The sequence below is a fragment of the Neomonachus schauinslandi genome, chromosome 6 (assembly GCF_002201575.2).
Source record: "Neomonachus schauinslandi chromosome 6, ASM220157v2, whole genome shotgun sequence".
Classification (NCBI taxonomy): Eukaryota; Metazoa; Chordata; class Mammalia; order Carnivora; family Phocidae; genus Neomonachus; species Neomonachus schauinslandi.
In genome coordinates, this window is record NC_058408.1 from 35,519,490 (window position 1) to 35,542,167 (window position 22,678).

Genomic DNA, 22,678 nt, shown 5'->3' on the forward strand with positions numbered 1-22,678 from the left:
TTTGTATGGTGCAGCTATAACAGTAGTAGAGGGAAATGTATAGCCTTGAATGTATTTGTAAGAAGATAAGAAAGAGTGCAAATTCTTCCACCTAAAGAAGTTTGAAATAAAAAATTATCATAAGAAGAATAGTAAAGAGGTTTAACAAAAATGTTTTTTTGAAATTAATAATATAATAGGTAAACCCCTGGAAATGTTTATCAGGAAGGAAAAAGAAACAGTATGTTAAATGAAAAGGAGGACATAATTAATTCAGTGGAAATTTCATTTTTATTTTTTAGAAGACTTTATTTGAGAGAGAGAGAGAAAGCACACACATAAGCGGGGGGAGGGGCAGAGGGGGAGCGAGAGAATCTCAAGCAGACTCTGTGCTGAGCCCAGAGCCCCATGTGGGGCTCGATCCCACGACCCTGAGATCACGGCCTGAGCCAAAATCAAGAGTCGGGTGCTTAACTGACTGAGCCACCCAGGTGCCCCTCAGTGGAAATTTTAAGACCATAAGGAGAATAACTCTAGGAAAACAAACTTGAAAACTTTTTGGAATGAGCAATTTTCTTGAAAAATACAAATTTCTAAAAAGTGATTTAGGGATCATAGAAAATATGAAAAGACTTATTACCATTAAGAAATTCAATCAGTAGAAAGATTCTCATAAAAGAAAAAAGAAGATGGTTGAACTTCAGAGGCAAGTTTTACCCAACTTCAGGGAACAAATAACTCTCCCAGGATAATGCCTATTTGATGAAAAACATATATGTGTATGTATATATGTATATGATTACATATGTATATGTGCATAAGTGTATATATATTTTGCACAATTCAACTTAACAGTGTCTCATGTGGGATTTCTGCATATATGTTTATAAGTGAGATTGGCTTATAATTTTCTTATGTTGTTCTTGTTGGTGTCAAAATTATAACAAGTCTCAAAAGAGAAGCTGGGTACTTTTCCTTTGCATCCTCTGATATAGTTTATATGGCATAGGAGTTATCTGAGAGCATGAGAAAAATCTATGAACTTTATAAACCAATCTTACAAGCATATATACAGGAGTGTCAAATTAAATATGTTCCTCTTGAACACAGCAAGAAAAATAACATGCACTTGTGTGCATACACGTATATACTTACATATACATCTTAATCAAAGCAGGAATTTTGCATGACCATTTCTACATGATACTGTAGTCAAGTATTGATAATATAAAATATCTTGCTTCTGTTTGTTTTACAATTTTCCTTATATCTTAAACTTATCAGTGCATTAAGTTTTCAGTGTTAATATGAGAAAAACTTTGTGAAAGAGAAAGCGAGAGTTTACTACGTCTTCTTTCACTCTCCATTACCTAACGTGAATGTCAGAGCTGTGTTCCAAGAGTAGAGTAACCGTCCCTTCCACTGAGCCATTTTTTCCTCCTCCATGGCTCTTGCAAGGCTGATGACTGCAGAGCCAACCCAGCAAAGAGCATGAGGGAAGTAGTCACAGCGCACGAGCAGCTCCTCCGTAATGTGGGTGATAGTCCTCACAGAGGGCAAACGACCTAGCATCCACACCTTCCCCTTGTAGCCACAGTTCCCAGATTTTGCTTGGGAGACCAAGTTGCCCCTGTGCTTCTGATGAAGTGACTTTATCCCAAAGCCCCGGAATCAAATCTCGTGGGCCCTAACTCATAAGTTCCGGGGTTTGGCTTGAAGCAGTCAGGATGCTGTCTCCCTCTTTCCTACAACACTCAGAACTGCTGGAAACGATCTGGCAACTAGGAGGGAAGAGTCTCCCTGAGAATAAAGCCAAACTTGGGGAACACACCCACAAAAATGGACAAGGAGAACTCGTTCCTCCTGACCTGGGTTAAGTGTGGATCGGTGGTGAGTACCTGAGGCTACCTCCTTATTAACTGTTGGATTACAGAGGCCAGTACATTCCCTTGAGCTGCTTCAGCTAGTTAAAGCTGGAGATCCTGGCACTGGCAACTGAAAGGATCCTGATTCCAACACTACTCTGAAATTTAAGCTATCCACCCATCCCTAGCTCACTCGTACATTATCCTTTGTGGTCGCTTGGTAGCTCTACCCCGACTCAAATACAGAATGCTTCTCCTTCACACTGGATTGGGGAGGGAGTGGGGCAAGATTCGGAGCCGTTATGCTGTTCTTGCTTTCTCTTCCCTGAAATTGCCTCTGTTATCGCTTCCTTCCCTAGCCTGAGAGAAGTTGAGCACCTTGGGTTTGGGAAGGGGCCCTGAAGAGGTAAGGTGCTGCAGCAGGTGACTTCCCTCTTGTCACACTGCAGCACCCTCCGCATCCTCGTCGCCCATTTCCAGAAAAGTGTAATGGAAGCATTTCATGTGTAAATTACATTAAAAACCAGAGAATATCTTCCAGCCACAGTGAAAATAAATTCAACAAACTATTCAAAGTTATAGTAATTACCATTGCACAGCTCAGCAGTTTTACCTTAAAAATACTGAGTATAAGTGGTTACAAGTAAGGTAGAATCAATTTAGTACTAATAAAAAGCCCAGTACATTTCCTTAATAGGAATTATGTTGTATTTTTAATCTTACGGGTTTTTTCCTCTGTATTTGCGAGTTCCCACCTAATTTTAACCTATTAACTCCATTAAGGACATGTAGTGGGTGTCATAACCACTAATTTTGCTTGTAAACATTATATAGAGTTTATTCATTTCTCTGAAAAATTCAATAGACTTCTTCCTACTTGCACAGAATTGCTTATAATCCTCCACCCTAGGGCAGAGGACTCGGGGGAGGAGAGGAAGTATTAAAAAGAAAAAAAAAACTATGTTAGATGGAAAGAAGATACACTTTTACTTTGGGGAGCCTGTGGGACTATTCCTTTAAGTCACCTAATTATGATTGGGATTTGCTTGACTTCGGGTTAATCACCTGCAGTTACTGCAACCTAGGCAAGCCCCAGTTATAAATTAATGAAGTGGTCTGCAGAGAGAGGAGAAATTCCTGAGTATACATCGAATGGAGCAGCATGCCCTGAGGAACGGAGGAAAGATGCCACTGGAGTATAAAGGATCTGTATTTAATTTGCCTTTCCTGCTGTTGGTCTATTTATATAGTTATTCCACACTGTTTCTGTTGTGTTCCACGATCTCCTTGGACTGCCATGCCCATGCCAGCCTCGGAGGGGCCTTACACCGATGGTGGTGGGAAGGCCATGAGATGGGCATTTTTCTAAGGGGCCAAATAAGTTCAGAATGCATTCCTTTAGACGATAGTGTTTTTGTGTTTTGTGTTTTTTGTGTTTTGTTTTTCTCTTTAACACTACTATATTTCAGCAGGGCTTCCTGAAATAGAATGTGATCACCAAGGATCTTATCACTCTTGCTTTTTTGTCGAGCTTGGAGACAAGGACATTTTTTGCAGCAGTAAAGTGAGGACAGGAGTTGGCTGTTTTCCTCAGAAGCAAGAAAGGCCTTTCCCAGGACTTCCTTGGTACATCACTTTGTTGCTCAAAATTGGCAATATGACCTCTGCGTTAATAAGAAAATATTAGATTCACATGTTATTACCTGACAGTAGGTTAATGTGAAAAATACTGTATTATGAAAAAATGTATTTCACAATATTCTAACAGATGCTGCTAGTATAATAGCCTAATGTAGCAAATGCACCAAATGTGCTTGAGCATGTTTTTGACACTATTTTCATAAGTGATGATATATCCTAATTGAAACTTACTAAAATTATGTTTTCTCCTCCAACTGTCATGAAAACATACCAAACTATGTGTTTTGTGTACCCATGATTTAGGAATATAAGATATATATATTCCTTTTGGCTTTCTCCTCTGTGATTTAGAGTTAGATTTGAAAATACGAGATTTTATCCCTCCAAATACTAGCCCAGTGAGTTATTTCGGTTCCCAGGTATGCATTAATTATCCTTAACCACTTATAAAGCCAACTGTAGACTCGAAGATTTGTATAAAACATTTTTAGATTTTTTTAAATTTGAAAAATCTATATCTAAAATGTTTTAAATCTAAAAACCCATTATAGAAAATAGTGTTATCTTTTTTTGAACTTGTGCAGTTAATTCCCTTAGGAATCTTAAGAGAAAGTTCTAAATATTTATTTTTATCACCATACATTAATTTGTGTATATATTGTGTCCTTGTATTATGTAATTCTTTCATTAAGCCTTTTATCTTTTGAAATCTAACACACATTAGAAAAATATGAAAAACAGGGGCGCCTGGGTGGCTCAGTCGGTTAAGGATCTGCCTTCAGCTCAGGTCATGATCTCAGGGTCCTGGGATCAAGCTCCCCGCTTAGCAGGGAGTCTGCTTCTCCCTCTCCCTTTGCCATTTCCCCTGCTTGTACGTGCGCTCTCTCTCAAATAAATCAATAAAGTATTTTTTTTTTTAAAGTATGAAAAACAAAAATGTACAACCCATGTAAACTGCAATCCAGGTCAAGAAGTAAACGTTACCAGTACCCCCAGAAACCCCCATCATGCCCTTCCCAATCACTGTACCTTCTCTCCCCACCCCTAGAGTTAACCACAATTTTAACTTTTACATTGATCACTTTCTTACTTGCTCCTATTCATGCATTTGAAATACTATGGTTTAGTTTTATCTGGTCTTTGGTTTTTGGTTTTGGTTTTTTTTGTTGTGGTGGTGGTTGCTGTCTTTGAAATTTACATAAATGGAGTTAATACAGCCAAGTATCTTTTTAGGTTCAACATTTTTCACACGAAGTTATGTTTGTAAATGTAGTTATAATTAGTTTTCATTGCTGTGGCGTGTGTACGGTATCGTTGCTGTATGATATGAACTCACCACAAATTATTTATCCATTCTGCTGTTTGGGGCCCTTGGGAACAATGCTGCTATGGACATTCTTTCGTATGTCTTTTGATACGACATATCACATATTTCTGATGGGTGTATATTGGCAGGTCATAAGGTATATGTGTTTTTAACATTTTTAAAAGCCATATTTCTTTACCACCAGAGGGCTCTTGCAAGTTCCCATTGCTCTGTGTCCTAGCCACACTATTATTTCAGCCTCTCTGTATAGGGATACCACATGGTTTTCATTTCCATTTCCCTCATTACTAATAAAGTTGAACAACATTTCATATATTTATTGGCTATTCTGTAAAGTTGCTGTTCAAGTGTCTGGCTCTTTTTATACTGTGTTGATTTATAAGTGTTCTTTACGTATTCTGGATTTGAGCTGATCGTGCAGTGTATGTGTTCTAGACCTCTCTCACACCCGGTTGTTTGCCTTTTCACCATCCTGAAAGATTCTGCTGAAGCTCAGAAATGCTTAATTTTAACATTTTCAGATTCACCCAAGATTTCCTTTATGATTCTGTCCTCTTTAGGAAGTCTTTCCCTACCCTGAGATCATGAATATAATCCCATATGTTAACATATGGATTTATCATTTTGCTTTTCATATTTAAATTCAGAATTGACTTTTTGGTATGTTTTGAGGTAGGGGCTAATTTTCATTTATTTCTGGATGGATAATCAATGGTCTTAGCACTATTCATTAAAAAGATGATCCTTTCCCCAGTGCTTTGTAGTTCCACCCTTGTTGTAAATTGTCTGTTATGCCTAGGTTAATTTGTGGGCTTTCTATTCTGTTAGTGTATTTTACATTGTTTTTGTCACATTATCTTAAATAATGCAGCTTTATGATAAATTTTGATACTCGTAGAACAGGGCATTCTACTGTGTTAATTTTTATTTTATTATTTTATTTTATTGTGGTAAGAACATTTAACATGATGTCTACCCTTTAACAAATGTCTAAGCGTACAATACAATATTGTTAATTATAGGCACTACATTGTACAGCAGATCTCTAGAACTTACTTATCTTGGATAACTGTAACTATATACTCGTTGAACAGCAACTCCCCATTTTCCCTACCCCCACCCTTTGGCTACCAACGTTCTGCTCTCTGCTTCTGTGGTTGTGACTATTTTACATATTTCATATAAGTGGAATCATGCAGTATTTGTCTGTGTCTGGCTTATTTCACTCAGCATCACGTCCCCAGGTTCATCCATGTTGTCACATTTCCTTCTTTTATAAGGCTGAATAATACTGCGTTGTATGTATAGACCGCGAGCACTTCGGGATTAGCTTGTCAGGCTCCATAAAGAAACCTGTTGAGATTTCAACTGTTACTGCATTTCATCTGTAGATCAGTTTAGAGATAATATTACAAAATTGGGCTTTCTGATACATTACAATAGTATATCTGTGTAGTGCTTCTCAGTTTGCCTCTATTCATAGTTTTCTATGTAGAGGCCTCATGTATCACTTGTACATTTATTTGTAGATACTTGATATCTTATGCTCTAATACAAGTGCTAATTAAAAATTTTCTTTTCAATTTTTATTTTAAGTGGGCTCCACACCCAATGTGGGGCTTGAACTCATGACCCTGAGACCAAGGAGTCGCTCACTCTATCAACTTAAGCCAGCCAGGCGCCCCTAAATGCTATTTTTGAATAAATTTTATTTTTAGATTTGTCGCTGGTGTATAGCAATGTATGGACTTAAAATTTTTACCTTTGTATACAATTGTAATTCATCTGTGGACTTTAGATTTCTTTTGTACCTAATTACATAATCTGCACCTGAGGACGGTTTTATCTCCTCCCCTTCCAAATCATTATACCTTTTATTGCGTTGCGTTGCATTGCGTGCGTTGCGTTGCGTTGCGTTTAGTAAGGCTAGGACTTTCACTGGCTAGAATCTCCACTTCAGTGTTGACTAGAAGTGGTAATAGTTGGCACCATTGTCACATCCCCAGTTTCAAAGGGGAAACATTCAAAAAATTTTTCTCTTAAGTATGATGTTACACATTGCTAGATTTGGTTTGCTAATCATTTAATTTAGATTTTTAAATCTAAGTTCATGAAAGAGAAAATTCTGTAATTTTTCTCATAATGTCCTGGTCAGGCTTTCACTTTAAGGTTTTGCTAGATTCTGAAAGTCAACTGGAGAGTTTCCTCTTTCCCTACTATCTGGAAGAGTTTTCCTAAGACTAGCAGTATTCATTAGAATTCACCAGTGAAGCCTTCTAGCTAAAGGTTTTTAGTTTTGTTTTTTGCTTGTTTTGGAAAGGTTTTTAATTATAAATTCAATCTCTTCAGTAACACTGTTCAGATATTCTATTTCTTCTTGTGTGCATCTTCGTTAGCTGTGGTTTTCTAGGAATCTGTCCATTTCATCAGAATTTCAAATTTATTGGGAAAAAAGTTGTTTTTACTATCCTTTTATGTTTTTGTGGTCTATAGCATATGTGGTGATGTCTCCTTTCTCATTCCTGATTCCTGGTATTTGTTAGTCATGCCTTCTCTTTCTTCCTAAATTGGACTCTCTAACATTTATCTATTTTTAGTACTCTTTTCAGATAATTTGTTTTCATTATCATTTAGTTACCATGGGTTATTTCCAAGCATATAGGTATTGTTTTCTTTACTAGGAGATAGTTTTGATTTCTAGCTGATTAAAAGACCTATTCTGAATGATTTCTGCCATTTGAAAATCTTTGCTATTTGCTTCATTTTTATAAATAGTTTTGTAAAAATACCACTACGTGCTTAAGAAGATGTGTATTTCATAGTTGTGGGGTATGCTGTTCTGCATATTACCATTAGGTCAGTTTTGCTTATTGTGATATTCACATCTTCTACATATTTACTGTGTTTGTCTGTTTGGTCTGTTACTAAAGGAAAGTATGCTAAAGTCATCCCCACTGGTTGTAGATTCGCCTATTTCTCTTTCTAGTTCTGGCAATTTCTGCTTTCTATATTCTGAGCCCATGTTACTAAATACATGCAAATTTGGACCTATTTTATCTTCCTGGTAAATTGAAAGTTCAAATTGAGTTTATCTCTTCATCTCTAGTAATGGTTATTACTATTAATGGCTAACCTTGACTGATGTTAATGTAGCTACAATTTTCTTTTAGTTATTATTTGCACGATAAATAATTTCCCATCCTTTTCAACTTTCTGTTTCTCAGTGTTTTACATTATTGACTTATAAATAGCAGATAGTTTTATTTATTTAATCAGAGTTTACCAATCTTTGTCATTAAAGACACAGTGAAGACATTTACACTTATTGTAATTGAGTCTGAGTCTGTGTCAGTCTTTAAACAACAATTTTTCACGTTCCGAAAATAGTTCATTAACACCTGTGCGTGTAAGAAATTTATCCTCTCTGATTTGTATATAAATGTGTAGGGATTTATGAAACCTTCTCATGTCCTATTATTTCTTTGACTGCTATGTAATGAAAAGAGATCCAGGGACTAAAATACACTAAGAACAACATTTCTGATTTAGTGTTTTGGGAATTTTGCCTGCAGCTCTTGTCTTTATTGTGATTTACCTAATTCCAATAACACAGCATTAACGATGTATCTCTTAATATATCTTTTTCACAAAATACTATAAAGATTTCATTCTTGATTACAGGGCTGTGACTCCCAAATGAGTGTGTCAGAAATGTCCTGTAGTGAAAGTACATCCTCATGTCAGTCTCTTGAACATGGCTCGGTTCCAGAAATTCTCATTGGCCTGCTTTATAATGCCACAACTGGAAGACTATCAGCAGAAGTGATAAAAGGCAGCCACTTCAAAAACTTGGCAGCAAACAGACCACCCAGTGAGTGAAAAAATTTTTTTTTAATGCTTATGTTTTCTGCACTTACGGGACTCTCAGTGTTAGGGGCCTCAATCCTATCATTTAGTCTTAACCGATCAAAATGAAATGGTATAATCATCAGCCAATCTGTTTCATGTTTTCTATTTCCAGTCATTTGGGAAGTAGAAAAATTTGAAATTCAAAATATTGTAAGGTGACAAGACTTAATTTTTCATAGTGTCTGCCGAATAAATTATCCCTATCATAGCCATTATCTTCCAATGCTAGAAAAAAGTTACAGAGTTTTTTAAAGTTAGTAATATTCCACAGATATGGTCAAGAATATATATGGCTGTTGGTGTCAACTGAAGAATGATGTGGTGTTTTCTGTCTGCATGCAGTACTATGAACTAATGTTAATAATTCTGTATTTTTTCTCTTTTCTCTGTTAAGATTATTTAAGAAGAAACTGTTTCCTCACTTTTTTCCTCCTTTAATATTATAAATTAGTACTGCCAGCGAGTCTTTTCTTAAATGGCTTGGCTTTGCCTTTCCCAGGACAAGTAGAAAAAGGAATAGTTTGATATTTCCCCTAGATGCGAGGAGAGGAAAGCAAGATGGGGTACTGTGCCCTGCTCTATATGCCTGTCACACCTCCCTCCTTATCTCTCTTCCTGCTCATGGGGGTGGAGGCAGATTATGGGAGTGCAGAGAGATCGTCGCTCACTAGACCTCCAAAACCGTTTGTCGATATCTGTAGGAATGAGTTGAGAACGTAACAGCTTCTTTATACTTCTCTGAAATCAAAGCTGTTAGTCTCCTAAGCTAAAAAAGTTGAAAGGAAATCTTGAATAGTAATGGCCACCTTAAATTTACTTAAAGATTTCTCACAGACTTGCTTAAAGCCATCTTTTACTCAGAGTCTCAAATAATTATTGGAGGGGAAACTTTTTCCTCCCTTGAATTAAATTAATTCATTTACCTCCAGATGTCTTCAACATTGTCTTTTTAATTCAAGTGAAAAGTCACAAAAATATATTTGGTTTTCCCTAAGTAATATTGGAAACCTTGCTTCTTAAAGATATCATGGAATGTATCTATTCCTGAATTAAAAGTCAGAAGGCCAAAATTATGTGTATTCTTCTACCCTTGGATGAGTAACCTAACTCCCCTAAGTCTGTTTCCTCATATGTAAAATTGAGGTTGTGTCTGTCACAGGGTAACTGTGAGACTCAAATCAGATAAAGGTGCATAAAAGAAGGATGGAATTATTATTGTCCCCTTTCTCCTTTCAGAAGGAAGAGTTCAGAGGGAGGAAAGAAGCAATTACTAGAATAAACAGCTTGGGAAGTGTGACCTGGGTTCTCTTTATTGATACATACTTAGAATGCAAACTCAAATGGTCTGGGAAGTAACTTAAATGAACAAACTTGGCAGGTGAAAGATAAGGAGCATTGGGAGGCAGTGACAAATGCAAGCATGCATACCCTGCCTCAAGACATTCAGAGTCAAAACTTCTGAACACTGTAACAGATAAACAAAATATTATGTGGGGTTACATCCAGCCAGCAGCTCTCAGCTTGCCATTCCTGCTTTAGCTAACAGTTTGATTTTTTGACGTATATTTATCTTGAGATGCTAGAAGCTAGCAGAATGGAATGATATGCTTGCCTTTCTGTCCTTGCTTGTACCCACTCTGATAGAAACAGAGAAACCAGAACTAAAATGAAGAGGAGGGGGGATGGAGGCAGAGTGGATAATAAACAGGTTGAGAGATTAGCATCCACAACTTAGAGTAGGTATTTTCAGGTTAAAGAGTAAGTTAGAGCAATTTCCATTATTTTAGAATTAGATCTTCAATATCAGGGTGGTTAAGGGTGTTAGCTGGGAGGCAGCTAGTAGGTAAATATAAGTCAACATTAAAATTAATTGTATGTAAATAAAATCTTCAAAAAAATTGTATGAAGTGGAGTATTTATAAAGTAAAATATAATACAGTTTTATCGGTCTGTCTTATACTGTATATGTTATATAAGATTGTGACTCTTCATATATACCTAGTTCTAGGCCTTGAGCTGTGTTATCAACTGAATAATCCAAAGAAACAATCGGAACATTCAAGAGCAAAACTTTTAATAGTCCTATTTTATTTTGTTTAAACTTAATTTTTTTGTATTACATTGAAAGTAATAGAAGTATTTGAAATATTTACTATTGCATGGATAGACTTCAAAACTTAGCATAATAGTAGTCTTACAATGACTTTTATTCAGTCTTTTATATAGTCTGATAATTTGCATGATTCTATGTTCAATGTGCTTTAGACCAAGAGGATATCATTATAAAGATGTTCCCCCTTTAAAACAGTGTACTTTTTGTTTAAGATTACACAAGGACCTTAAAAATTCTCATTCCATGAAATTTACCCAACAACCCTTTTGTTCAACCCCTCTACCTGAATTAAAATGCTAAAGTTTTGTGTTCTTCCAACTCCAGTGAACAGTGTTTCCTCTTTAATTCTAACCTTTGACCCTCTTTCACCCAACAATTGACATCTGGTCATTATTTCTTTTACTGCTTTCCACCCCCTGTTGTCAGATGGACTGTTCTGTTGTCTAAAACACTTGATAGGTGGACAGGTTTATATAATCCGAGGTGAGTTCCTGTAGAGGCTAATTGGATGTTGTCTTTTCATGCAAAAACAAAATACCCTAAAACTTGCCAGCAGGGAAGCTGTCCACCATGTTGGTTTCCAAAAAAATGCACATTTATTATCTGTGGTACTTTAAATAAAACTAACTTAGAATTTATCTCTGATTATGGATGATGGTATTCAGAGTATGTATAAAATAAGCAAAACTTTTTAAATTAAAGGTTTTATTTTCCATGTATTGTATTTTGATTCATACAATAGATATCTCATGAGAAATATTGCAATTTTCATTAAAATTAATTGAAATTTTGATATGAAGTACACATGATGGATCACCATGCTGAAGATCATTTGCATGAGTCTAAAGAACCTGAAAACACAGTTGTTTGAAGAGAGGGTTTATCTCCCAAATAATCAGGCAATGAACTGTTATGTTTCACTTTGTACACTAAACATCACATCCATTTTTTTTTGTAATTCATGAAAACAATTAAGAATACCATACTTTAAATTTTACATTAAATTCTGCCAAAAAAAAAAAAGAATCCTGTAGTATTTATTTTAACTATCCAAAAAGCACATTAAATGTACTCTTGCATGAAACCAGGAGAAAGTTTTCCTTGATTTGCTAAACTTTGAGCCCTTAATGCATTTGGCTTCATTTTGGCCCTTTTAAATGTTTTTAAAATATATTTAAAAACCACATCCATGCAGAGATTTTTTTGACATTTCATCCTAAGCTGTTTTGATGTCATCTTTGCATTCTTGTCTTCTTTTTCTCTTTACCATTTGCCTTCATTTCTATTTGTTTGTTTATTCTTATTCTCTGAAAACACAGTGGAATGCTTTACAGTGTTGTGGCTAATTGAGCTTGCTAAGTGTTTATTAATGCTATGATGTCCTGCTTAGTGAAGCTAAATGGGGATGGGGTTGGGTAGGGGTGGTAGTGGGAGGTCAAGGATTGGGGGTGGGAGGGTGGAGGAAGGATTATGAGGTATACCTTTAAATTCTAACTATGACGTAGAAGTAGTGAGGTTGAGATATTATGACCCACAAAAGATTTGCATTCTCTGTACTTGTCACATTCTATAAGCATCAGCATCAAAATGGAATTCGTTGAATTTCCATTAAACATGGTATACACCATATCCTTACAAAGTATAAAGACTTCACGTTCTCAGCAAACATCACAAGAAAGGTGTTTTGAGTTTGTTTCAAATGATATTTGTGGTATGTTTTTTTTTTTTTCTGTAGATACGTATGTTAAATTAACTCTTCTGAATTCCATGGGTCAAGAGATGTCCAAATGCAAGACATCCATCCGCAGAGGGCAGCCTAATCCAGTATACAAGGAAACTTTTGTTTTTCAAGTGGCCCTATTTCAACTTTCTGATGTGACACTCATACTGTCTGTGTATAACAAACGCAGCATGAAAAGAAAAGAGATGATAGGCTGGATTTCTTTAGGTCTGAACAGCTCTGGAGAAGAGGAGCTCAATCACTGGACTGAAATGAAAGAGTCGAAAGGACAGCAAGTGTGTAGATGGCATGCGTTACTAGAGTCATGATGAATAGGGTAACCAAGCAATTACAATCCAAGGCAGCATTATCTCTGATTGCAGCATTACTGTTTTTACCTAGTCACCATTAGAAGAGCTGTTCTTTGAAGCATCATCCTCAACATTCTACCAGAATGCGTTAAGGTCTGCGGAAAGAGCGTCTAATACTGACACAAATGAAGAAAAGATGTGTCTCTTTTAGAGCTTGTTTGGGAAATGAGACAGTTGCATCATCATTGTTAACAGTCCTCCAGAGCTTTCAGAACATACTTTTGGTTTGAAGTTAAGTTTACTTTGGCAAAAGAGCCAGTAATTTCATGAAAAAAAAAAAATCAAAACTATAAGTGATTTTTTTAAATCAGAATTTTTAGTTGCAACACTGTTTTAGGATCACCCTACATGTTAACCAGGAAACACGTATTTTGACTGGCTCATCCCTGGTGTTGGCAATGTTCTTTAAGCTGAAAAAGTAGGTCTCCAGCTCTATCATGAGGCATATCTAATGGTGAAGGATTTCAATTACATAGAAAATTGTCTTATTTCAGAAATTTTCCCTTTGTGCACTTAGTTTCATTGTGCCTCAGTTCTTCTCAATAGCACTCAATCTCAAGTGCAAGCAAGTATTCATTTTCGTAAAGGAATTTTTCTATATGTTATTTAGAAAGCCCAACAACTCATTTCTTCATTTGCCTCTGCTTTTGCCTGATCCAAAGAGACCCAGTCACTGGACTGGTCCTTTGCAAGAGTCTCTTAGACAGGTTGTACTGTAGAACTACGTAACTTTCTGTTGAAAGCACTTCCTGTATTCTTGTATTCCAGTGTAGGAAGCTAATAGAGCAGGACTTTACTTTCAAATCCTTTCAACAATTGACTCTTTAAAATTGTAGTAATGTGAAGATACGTTTTTTTTTACAAACTGAAAAAAAAATGGAGTAGATAAGCTGTTGAAAATTGAAAACCGTTCAAGTTAAAGAAAATGTTAATTGTCTGCTCTGAGAATGGAATGACCAACACTGCATAAAGCAGGTATAGTTTCAATAAGAAACTGTTCTCTCTCTAAATCTTCTTCAGTCTTACTTCGATTTGTACTTGTGATCTAAAGACTCTCCAGTTCTCAGTTTGAATCAGAACATCATGTTAAAAACAGTTCTGAGATTCCTTATGAAATTTCTAGTGACCTGTGACTAGATTTTATGGAACTTACAGATACGTTCTTCAACGTGACGTCATTCTGTGCCTTTCATGTAAGTTACATTTGCTCATACAGCTTGAAAGTTGTATTTGCAAAATTAGGCCTTCAATTTTTATAAATGTAAAGATTCCTCAGAACAGTGTCACAAGATCTTTATTTCCTCTGAAGTATGTAAAAGTTCTATAATGTGCTAATTTTTTTAAATGGCAAGGCATTTTCATTTGTTGTTTTTATATTTAAGAACTCTTATTAATCAGGAATATCATAAGCTGTTTTCTTTTTAATTTTGCTTCTTGCCCAGTATATAATTTATGCATATACTTTATTAAAATAGAATATGTTTTGTATATATGAAAAATATTTTCTTTCTTCTCTTTCTAATTTCTAATTAAACTAGACAAAAACATACTATTTACCAGTTACTAAAAAGCAGCATACCATTGTTCCTAGTCCCAACTAAGCACTATATATTAGTGCTTGTTATTACACGAGGACTTGTTATTACCACAATAACAAAACCGTGCATAGACATTATTATTTCAGCTTGGCTCTACTGAAAGGCCTTAAAAGAAATCCAAAAAGACAGTGAACTCCTAATATTTTTTAGTTTAAAAAATGGCAGCTCTATGCACCCGTATACACGAATTATAAGATAAAATACAGATGTTACATTGGGTGACCTGAGGTTTAAGAATGTATGTTACAGAGTTGCATTAAAGAGAAAACCCATTCTTCTATTGTTACACTAACAAGCTTTTTCCAGGGTTTTTTAATAAATGAGTTAAGTTACAAAGTTAGAATCTGTATCAAATGGTGAAATATCTCACGTACATATTTTCAGCAACAATATGGGAAGAGATTTGAAGGGGGGTTGTAGACCTTAGTGAGAAATTGGATTTAAGCATTTCACGCAACGAGGATCTTTTCTGGCTTTGAAACAACTGACTGCATTGCTAAGAACTGGGATCTTCCTAATGGAAAGAGTTAGTCTTAGTCGTAGCTGTAACAAAGCCTAATCAGTAATTGAACACATTATGAGACCAGTGTGGTGCTTTCTCCTTCAGTGATGAAAAGACCTTAACTAGCTGTTATTTGCTAAATCTGGCTTTCTTCAGACTCTGCCCAGAACTGTGTGTGCACTTTGGTCTATCATTACGGGGTTATCTGGTATAGATATCAAATCCAATATGGCTTAAAAATTAATCAACAATATTAAAGGTTTTTCAAGAAGGACCCTACCTCCACCCCAGCTGCCAAGTCCTCAAAGATTATGAATTTATGTGTATGTGTATCTGTATACACACACACATGCCTATACGTACACACACGCACGCACACACACACACACACACACACTTGTAAAGGTGAAGGTGCCCTGGCTTTTTCCAATAACTAATTAGAGAAACGTTTATCAAGTTTATGGATTATTTTTCTCCTCTGTATATTTACTAGAAATTATATTTGGTTTTGGGTGCTATTTGCTACCATTCTCCTCCACACACAGCAAAATATGTATATTTTTATCTTGTGGATTGACACAACTTAGCATAATTACTCCCCAAAATTTATCTATTCTTTTAGAAAAAGATTAAATAGGTCTCGAGAGACCCACTTCACTCTACTGAATCTAATGTACAAGACAGTGCTACTGCTCTTTTGTGTGCTTAAATTTGCATGAAAGCGTAAAGGCAAAATCTTATATCTCAGCAGTTTGCAGCAAATAGGGGCCCACCGGTGGGCAGCAGGTGCTGTCTCAGAAACTTGAGCAAGACAACGCACTTTCTTATTGTTCTCTTAAAGTCCCCTAAGTTTTATAAAAAATGAGATAGTCCAAATATGGCAATTGACTGGCATTCATGAGAGCTCCTGAGCCTGGAATTACGGGCTTTATCTGTCTCCCAAATGAGCTGCAAAATGTAGTTGCTTATTACTGCCCAGGAAACAGAGGGTATTTCACATCAGTAAAGAATTTGTTTAGTAGAATATCCTCTTACCTTTCAGAAGCATTCTTCTATACTCTTGTGTCTTCTGTACTGTCCACATTTTGTGTGAAATCCATTTATTTGTCTGTCTTCTTCCTATGCATTCAGTGAATTCTCCATAATGTATTTAGTGACAGAAATAATAAATTGGACCACAATTTTAAATTTAAAGAAAAGCCAGTAAGAAAGTATTGAAGCTACCTTGATTAGTATACACATAAGTTTAAGTGTAGGGCCTGGTAGGGTGGTTTCATCCAGCCTAGTGCAGATAGATGCCCAGGGCTACATGTTAAATCATTTTCTTGATACCCTCATTATTTTCATTTACTTCTCAGGTGAGTCAGAAGTATAATCACTGATCGCAAGGTAAGACAGCATCCATAGGGTAAGAGGTCATAGAATTGAGGGTGTTAAGATGAAGATGGAGACCAAATGAGATCACAGCTTTTCAAGTGAACTGAGAGGCTATTTGAAGGTATAAATCTCAGATGAAATAAGAACAGTAGTCACCAACAAATTTTTTCCTGATATGAATAGAAATGACACAAATCCACTGGCCTAAAATTGCCATTTGCCTAGATGGACTAGATGGCCAATTCATAGAGATTTTTCTCATCGATGGTCATTACATTATTTCACACTGATAGTTCTCATCCATCAGTTTTTATTTCTTGTCTTCTTCCATTCACCACCCCCCCAGCTCACCCATGGCCTGCACTGGAGGTAGCCATCATCATCCCCACCAACCAAACTCAATATTGAGCAGAAAGCTAAATATGCGATGAAATATTTTTTTAATTAACTTTTAACACATCATCTGGCCCACCAAAATGTATAATGATGATGATGGTAACTGCTAGCATTATAATTTATTATTTCTTTTGATTCTCACAACAATGCTATGAAGTGAAGAATATTTTCAGATTTTATAGATGAAGAAACTACAGCATAGGGGTTAAGCAGACTTGCCCAAGGTCATCCAGTAAGTAAGTAGTAGAAATGAGATTAGAACCCAGGTGTAAATTACTCTAAGACTTATACTACACTCACTGCAATTGCATTCCCTCTTTACCAGTTGCAAGAAAAACAGTTAGGACAACATTGTATTCATCAGTAATCCCATCCACCTAATGGAATGGCAGAACTAGAAAAAAAGAAGGAAAAATGAGAGCTTGGGAAAGAGAAACACAAGACAAAGAAGATCAGAGATTTTTTTTCCCTCAGGATACAAATGGTACTTCTGTGTAATATTGTGTAGATGACTTTTGATTTCCAGAGACTTGGAAACTAATTTACTCTACAAATTTAACCTATACTTATATTCTGAAAATATGTTAATCAATTGGTTCTGCTCCTTATCTACTTTTGGGAATCCAAGATGTTTTAATTGTATATGATCGCCTTTCTATGAAGTAGATATCCTGTATCCTTTAGCAGGTATCTTGCCCATATCAGTGCTGAGAGAAATGACCCTTTCTTCCTCTGTGCTCTCATTGTAATTTATTTGTTTCTTACATACCCTTTATTAAGGTATAACTGCATTACAGCTAATTTTATTACATGTCTTTCTTTCTTCCTTAATAGTAGTAAATGCCTTGTCTTACTATCTTTAATGTGCCCCTTGCTCATAGTAGGCATATAATAAATACTGAATCGAACTAAATTTCCTATAAAGAAATCAATAATACTGTTATATAGGTCTCAGTTTTATGAATCTTATGTAATGCATGGATTTATTTATTCTTTTATTTTATATATATATTTGTAAGGGGACCTACTATGTGTCGTGTATTGTTCTAAGTACTACAGATGCAGAGATCGTATATTAGAGAGACAAAGTCTTTTTGCTCTCATGAAGCTTGCATTCTAAGGTAGGAAGATAGCCAAAGAATGATATGCATTTAGTAGAGTACAATGTGGGATCAGAACAATCTTCCTGGGGAAGTTTACCCTTGAGGTGGATCTTAACAAACACAAGGAATATATTCTCTCCAAGGGCAAAATCTGAAACAACTGTAGTATGTCCCCAAACAATGGTGTTTAAGAATTATTTCGAGAGCTTAATTTGTATTCCAAAGCCCCACCTCCAGAGATGTTTGTTTCATTTGGTCTGGAGTGGAGCCCACAAATCTACATTTTATTAAGCTTTCCAGGAAATTCTGTGTGAGATACCTTGATTTAGAATATTGAGCTCATGATACAGAATTACTGATAGCAATGTTTCAGTGTCCATAGATTAAATTTATAATAGTGATAATTAAGAGTGAGATTATGACTGGGGCTAGTGCTATTGATCTTTTATTTGTGCTTCCTTAAAAAGAAAAATATTTAACAAAAACATTAAAAGTGATGTTTAATTATGAGTTCCTGTACATTCACATTCAACATAACTTTTTCAAAGTGTTCCTTGGTATAATAAATTCTGTTATGTTTTATGATTCCTGAAAATTACTTAGTTTATGGTTCACATACTCCCCTGTAAGCAGTCTTTACAGTGATAAATATAAGGCAAAGAGAGAGTCTGAGGATCTATTTGCCGAGTATCTCTCTGTCGGTATTCTCAACGAAATTAGGCTGACCTGTAGGTAAGTTTATGGTAACAGCTGTAAATGGTGGCATTTTTTATTCCTGTGGATAGTCAGCTTCATTAACTTTTAGCATTCTCATCAGTGGCTTCCCTGTCCTCACACTCATCACATGAACCTCATTTCTGGATTCTTCACTAGCAACACCAATGTTTCTATCACCTCTTCTCCAGTCTCTATTTCCTTGCTTCTTTCTGCTCTTTCTTAGGATCTGCCTTCCTCTTTCTGTAAAAATAAATACTGTGCATGCAGTTCATCTGAGTTTCTCTCTTCCCTCATTCAAGATGTAGACATACCTTCTTCTCTCATGTAGTATTTCACATGAATAGAATTTACATTTGGAAATGTTTTCCCCCCAAGAAAGATCTGTGATTAACCCACTGAAAAATGCTGTTATTTGAATATTTCAGATGATCTGGTAGGGAATTGGGCTGTTTTGTAACTGCTGCTGTATCATTGTGTTTGGTCTGGTTATAAATAACCTGAGACCCAGTTAATGCAAATTTAACGTGAAAGTGTGTGATAGACGGGAATTATTAGCCCATTATCAAAAATGAGTCTTGCTCTTTTCTCTCCCTGTTTAGACAGGTATGTTTCTCTTTACAGTCCTTCTTTCTTCCTCCCTGCCCTTTTGCCCATTTGCATTCACATACATTCACACCGAACACCGGAGTTCATAGCCTGACTTTTTCTTGTTAATCACATGGACCCGACAGTGGGAGGACCAGCTGGGTTTTCCTGATGACGAGAGGGAGCAAAGCACGTTTCCCGTTACTCACTGGAGGTTAGGTTTGCTCTGGCGATGATTGTACTCCCCTCCACTAGTGGGAAGTACCCTAAAACATTGTCCGGGTCAGGAGCGGAGAAGGAAACTTGAGTATTAATCCAACAGAAGTTTGGCATATTTTATTACAGAATCTCAACCCTTAGCCCATAAAAATCTCTAAATAACTGCAAAGTCACTGCTATGGCAGTCGTCGTGCAAGATTTTTGACATCATTTCCATGTCAGTTTGACAGTCTGTATCTTCCATTGTCCTATTAGTTTACTTTCCTTCTTCACCCTTTATTATTCTGATCAGTATTTGATGTTTGAGCTTGTCTTTTTAAATATTCAAGACTACTTTAAAAAGAACACCCTTACTACTTTTCTGTTCATTCCTTTAACATGTGATCTCTCACCTGACACATTGTTTTTAAAATGAATACCCAATAGATGAAATATAATACTCCATTATGCACCGAAAAAATAATTTTCTGGTATTCATTTCTATATTCAGATATCGCTGGAATGCTTATTTCCGTAAATCTAAGCAGTTAATATTTTTTTCTTCAAATTTTTATTTAAATTCTAGCTATTTAACATCCAGTGCAGTTAATATTAAATGTGACTATTTTGCTTAATGAGAAAGTAGGAATTTTCCCATTTCTCTGAGATTTATTGCTTGTCTTGCCTCACATCTGGTCAAAGGGGGATGGTTGTGAGCCTCTTACCAGCCCTTCATCTGTCAGTTTCTGAGTGTGCTCACCTCCTCCGCGTGGTATTGTTTCCAGTAACAACCAAACCTTTTCTACCCCGGGGGTAGGTCCTCCGCAGTGATTCCTGTTCCTAACCTCACTAATGTGGAGGGAAGTACCACATGAGCACCAATAGGCAAAAAGGACCCCAAAAGCATAAAGGAACAATATCTTAGAGCCCCCAGCACAGGATGGTAACCTGAATACCTACACTTGGTTCTAGTCATAACAGAATAGAAGCCCACTTCTCAGAAGTGAGACTTTAGGGCATTATGTCCTATCCTAAATTCCCTCCTTTTGGTCTTCTATCTTCTCCCTCTCGCTTGTACATTCTTTTTTTTTTTTTAATTTTGTGAGAAAGCCTCAAAAAGCCATGGTTTTAAAAATGTCAAATGTTGACTTAACTGGGCAGAATTTCAAAAAAGGGAAACTGAAGTAAAGACCATAGAGTCATAGGAAGGCTTGTGTTGGGAGGGAGGGGGCGTTTGTTTTTGTTTGGGGCAGTCCTTCTGGACAAATACTGAGAACATTTACAACATTCTATGATTATGTCACATTTGTTTTGCGAGGGGAAACCAGGGTAGCTTTTGCATATAAATCAGCTGGCTTAGTACTTAAATATATTTAAACAATTACTTGAAGCACAGCTAGAAAATAATGGTGACACTTCTAACAGTATTTTGCAATTATAAATATCACTTTAAATTTACTTAAGAGAAAGTTTCCAGTAGTAGCTTGCATTACAAAATTAATTTATAATGTTTCTGCCTAATTTTAATTAGATGATTTCTGTTTTTGTGGTGAAAATATAGTGGCGGGCGCCTGGGTGGCTCAGTTGGTTAAGCGACTGCCTTCGGCTCAGGTCATGATCCTGGAGTCCCTGGATCGAGTCCCGCATCGGGCTCCCTGCTCGGCAGGGAGTCTGCTTCTCCCTCTGACCCTCCCCCCCTCTCATGTGCTCTCTGTCTCATTCTCTCTGTCAAATAAATAAATAAAATCTTTAAAAAAAAAAAAAAAGAAAATATAGTGGCAACAATTTTGAGGAATCTTTAAAACTGTCATAGAGAGGACAGCCAAACTTTGGCTGGATTTTTATTAGAATTTTGAAATAAAGTGTTATCAATGTTCCTTTTCAGTTCAGTTAGTCTTTATGAAGAACCAATTATTATATGAGCTTTAAGGTTCTCGATAAATGTTAGGATCTATTCTTTTTCTAAAACTCACGATGTTCACAACTGCTCAATATTCTTGCATTGTGTTTTATTTCTCAAAGTAACATAATTTTTATGGAAAACTCAATTAGTGGAATGTTACATTGAATATCCCCTTACTTTGCTTCTTTTTTCCTTTCTTCTTGTTTCTTTCTTTCCTTTTTTTTTTTTTTTTTTTTTTTTTGGAAGCAAAGAGACTTCCTTAATGGTATAGTTTCTACAGAGCTTTCTTACTTATTTTTCTAAAAATGGATATAACAGTGTGGTGAAGTTTAAATGCTCTGTGAGCAAAACTATTAAACAACCTGAAGAAATGCACTGCTGATTAACATTTCCCTTGGTCTTCAATTGTCTCCATATTTTCTAGTGACTCTACACCATTAATGGATCTTGTTAATATATATAAGTGTCTTTATGGTTATCAACAGTGTTGTACTATCGTCACATATTCATTTGCATTTGGGGTCAAAAATATAAACAGATGCGTGTGTGAAACAACCCATTTTATAGAATGAGCATATATCTAATCACTTTCATGTAATTGAAGATGTGCTATATGTGGTATTTTATTCTCCTGTCTACTTTTCTACTATCTATACACCGATTGTCTCGGTGCCTTTTTCCTTTTGTATAATTGTATTACGTAAAAAAAAATCGCTGACCTCTCTGTAAACAATATAAGAACTGTTAAAATTATTAATCCAAGGAAATTTTAATGGCAGTTTGATTTTCCAGAGAATAAATTTTTGTGTGGGTTAAAAGTTACCTTTCTTCTTCACCTTTCTGTCAGAAATCTCTTCACGTGTTAGCATTCACTTGGAATGGGTAAGCAGTCGTCTTCTCGGATGAGCATACACAAAAACCAGCCCAAATTCTTATTGACAAGCGTCAATATGATCATTGCCCAGAATAATGTCAATTGCATAAGCAAATATCCGATGGAGACATGTAAATGTTATTAAGATGTCGATTTTGTAAGGAATCTCATTTCAACATGCTATAAAATATTGCTGTCACAATGTTTGGGTCATTTTATTTTAATTCTAAGTCAAATGTGACCTCCAAAGAAAACAGACTACAGCAAATTTAAACATTTTAAAATCATCTCCTTTAAAGTTCACAAATAAGTCAAGAATGAAACTAGCTTCAAAGTGATCTCAGCATCTTCAGCTGGAATAGGTATACACGTACACTGTTACCTAGCTTACTGTGAATGTGTAATAATTCATTGGTATCATCATTCTGTTTAAGAAAATCATTTTGTATTTGGCAATAGCAGTTTGTTGATTCCCAGTCCTTTTTTATTAGGCATTTATT

The 22,678-nt window shown here is 35.8% G+C and overlaps 1 protein-coding gene across 2 annotated transcripts in view; it reads left to right on the top strand.

Annotated features, from left to right (window-relative positions):
• Positions 1–13,194, top strand: part of SYT14 (synaptotagmin 14) — a 138,727-nt gene extending 125,533 nt beyond the window's left edge. The window contains exons 5-7 of one of the 2 annotated variants that reach the window (XM_021682530.1): positions 8,494–8,683; positions 11,261–11,317; positions 12,570–12,883. In XM_021682530.1, coding sequence (XP_021538205.1) covers positions 8,494–8,683; positions 11,261–11,317; positions 12,570–12,883 — 561 coding nt within the window. Of the gene's footprint in view, positions 1–8,493; positions 8,684–11,260; positions 11,318–12,569 lie in introns of both variants that reach the window. The other variant, XM_021682529.1, reaches the window with a different exon arrangement.
• Positions 13,195–22,678: the final 9,484 nt, after the last annotated feature.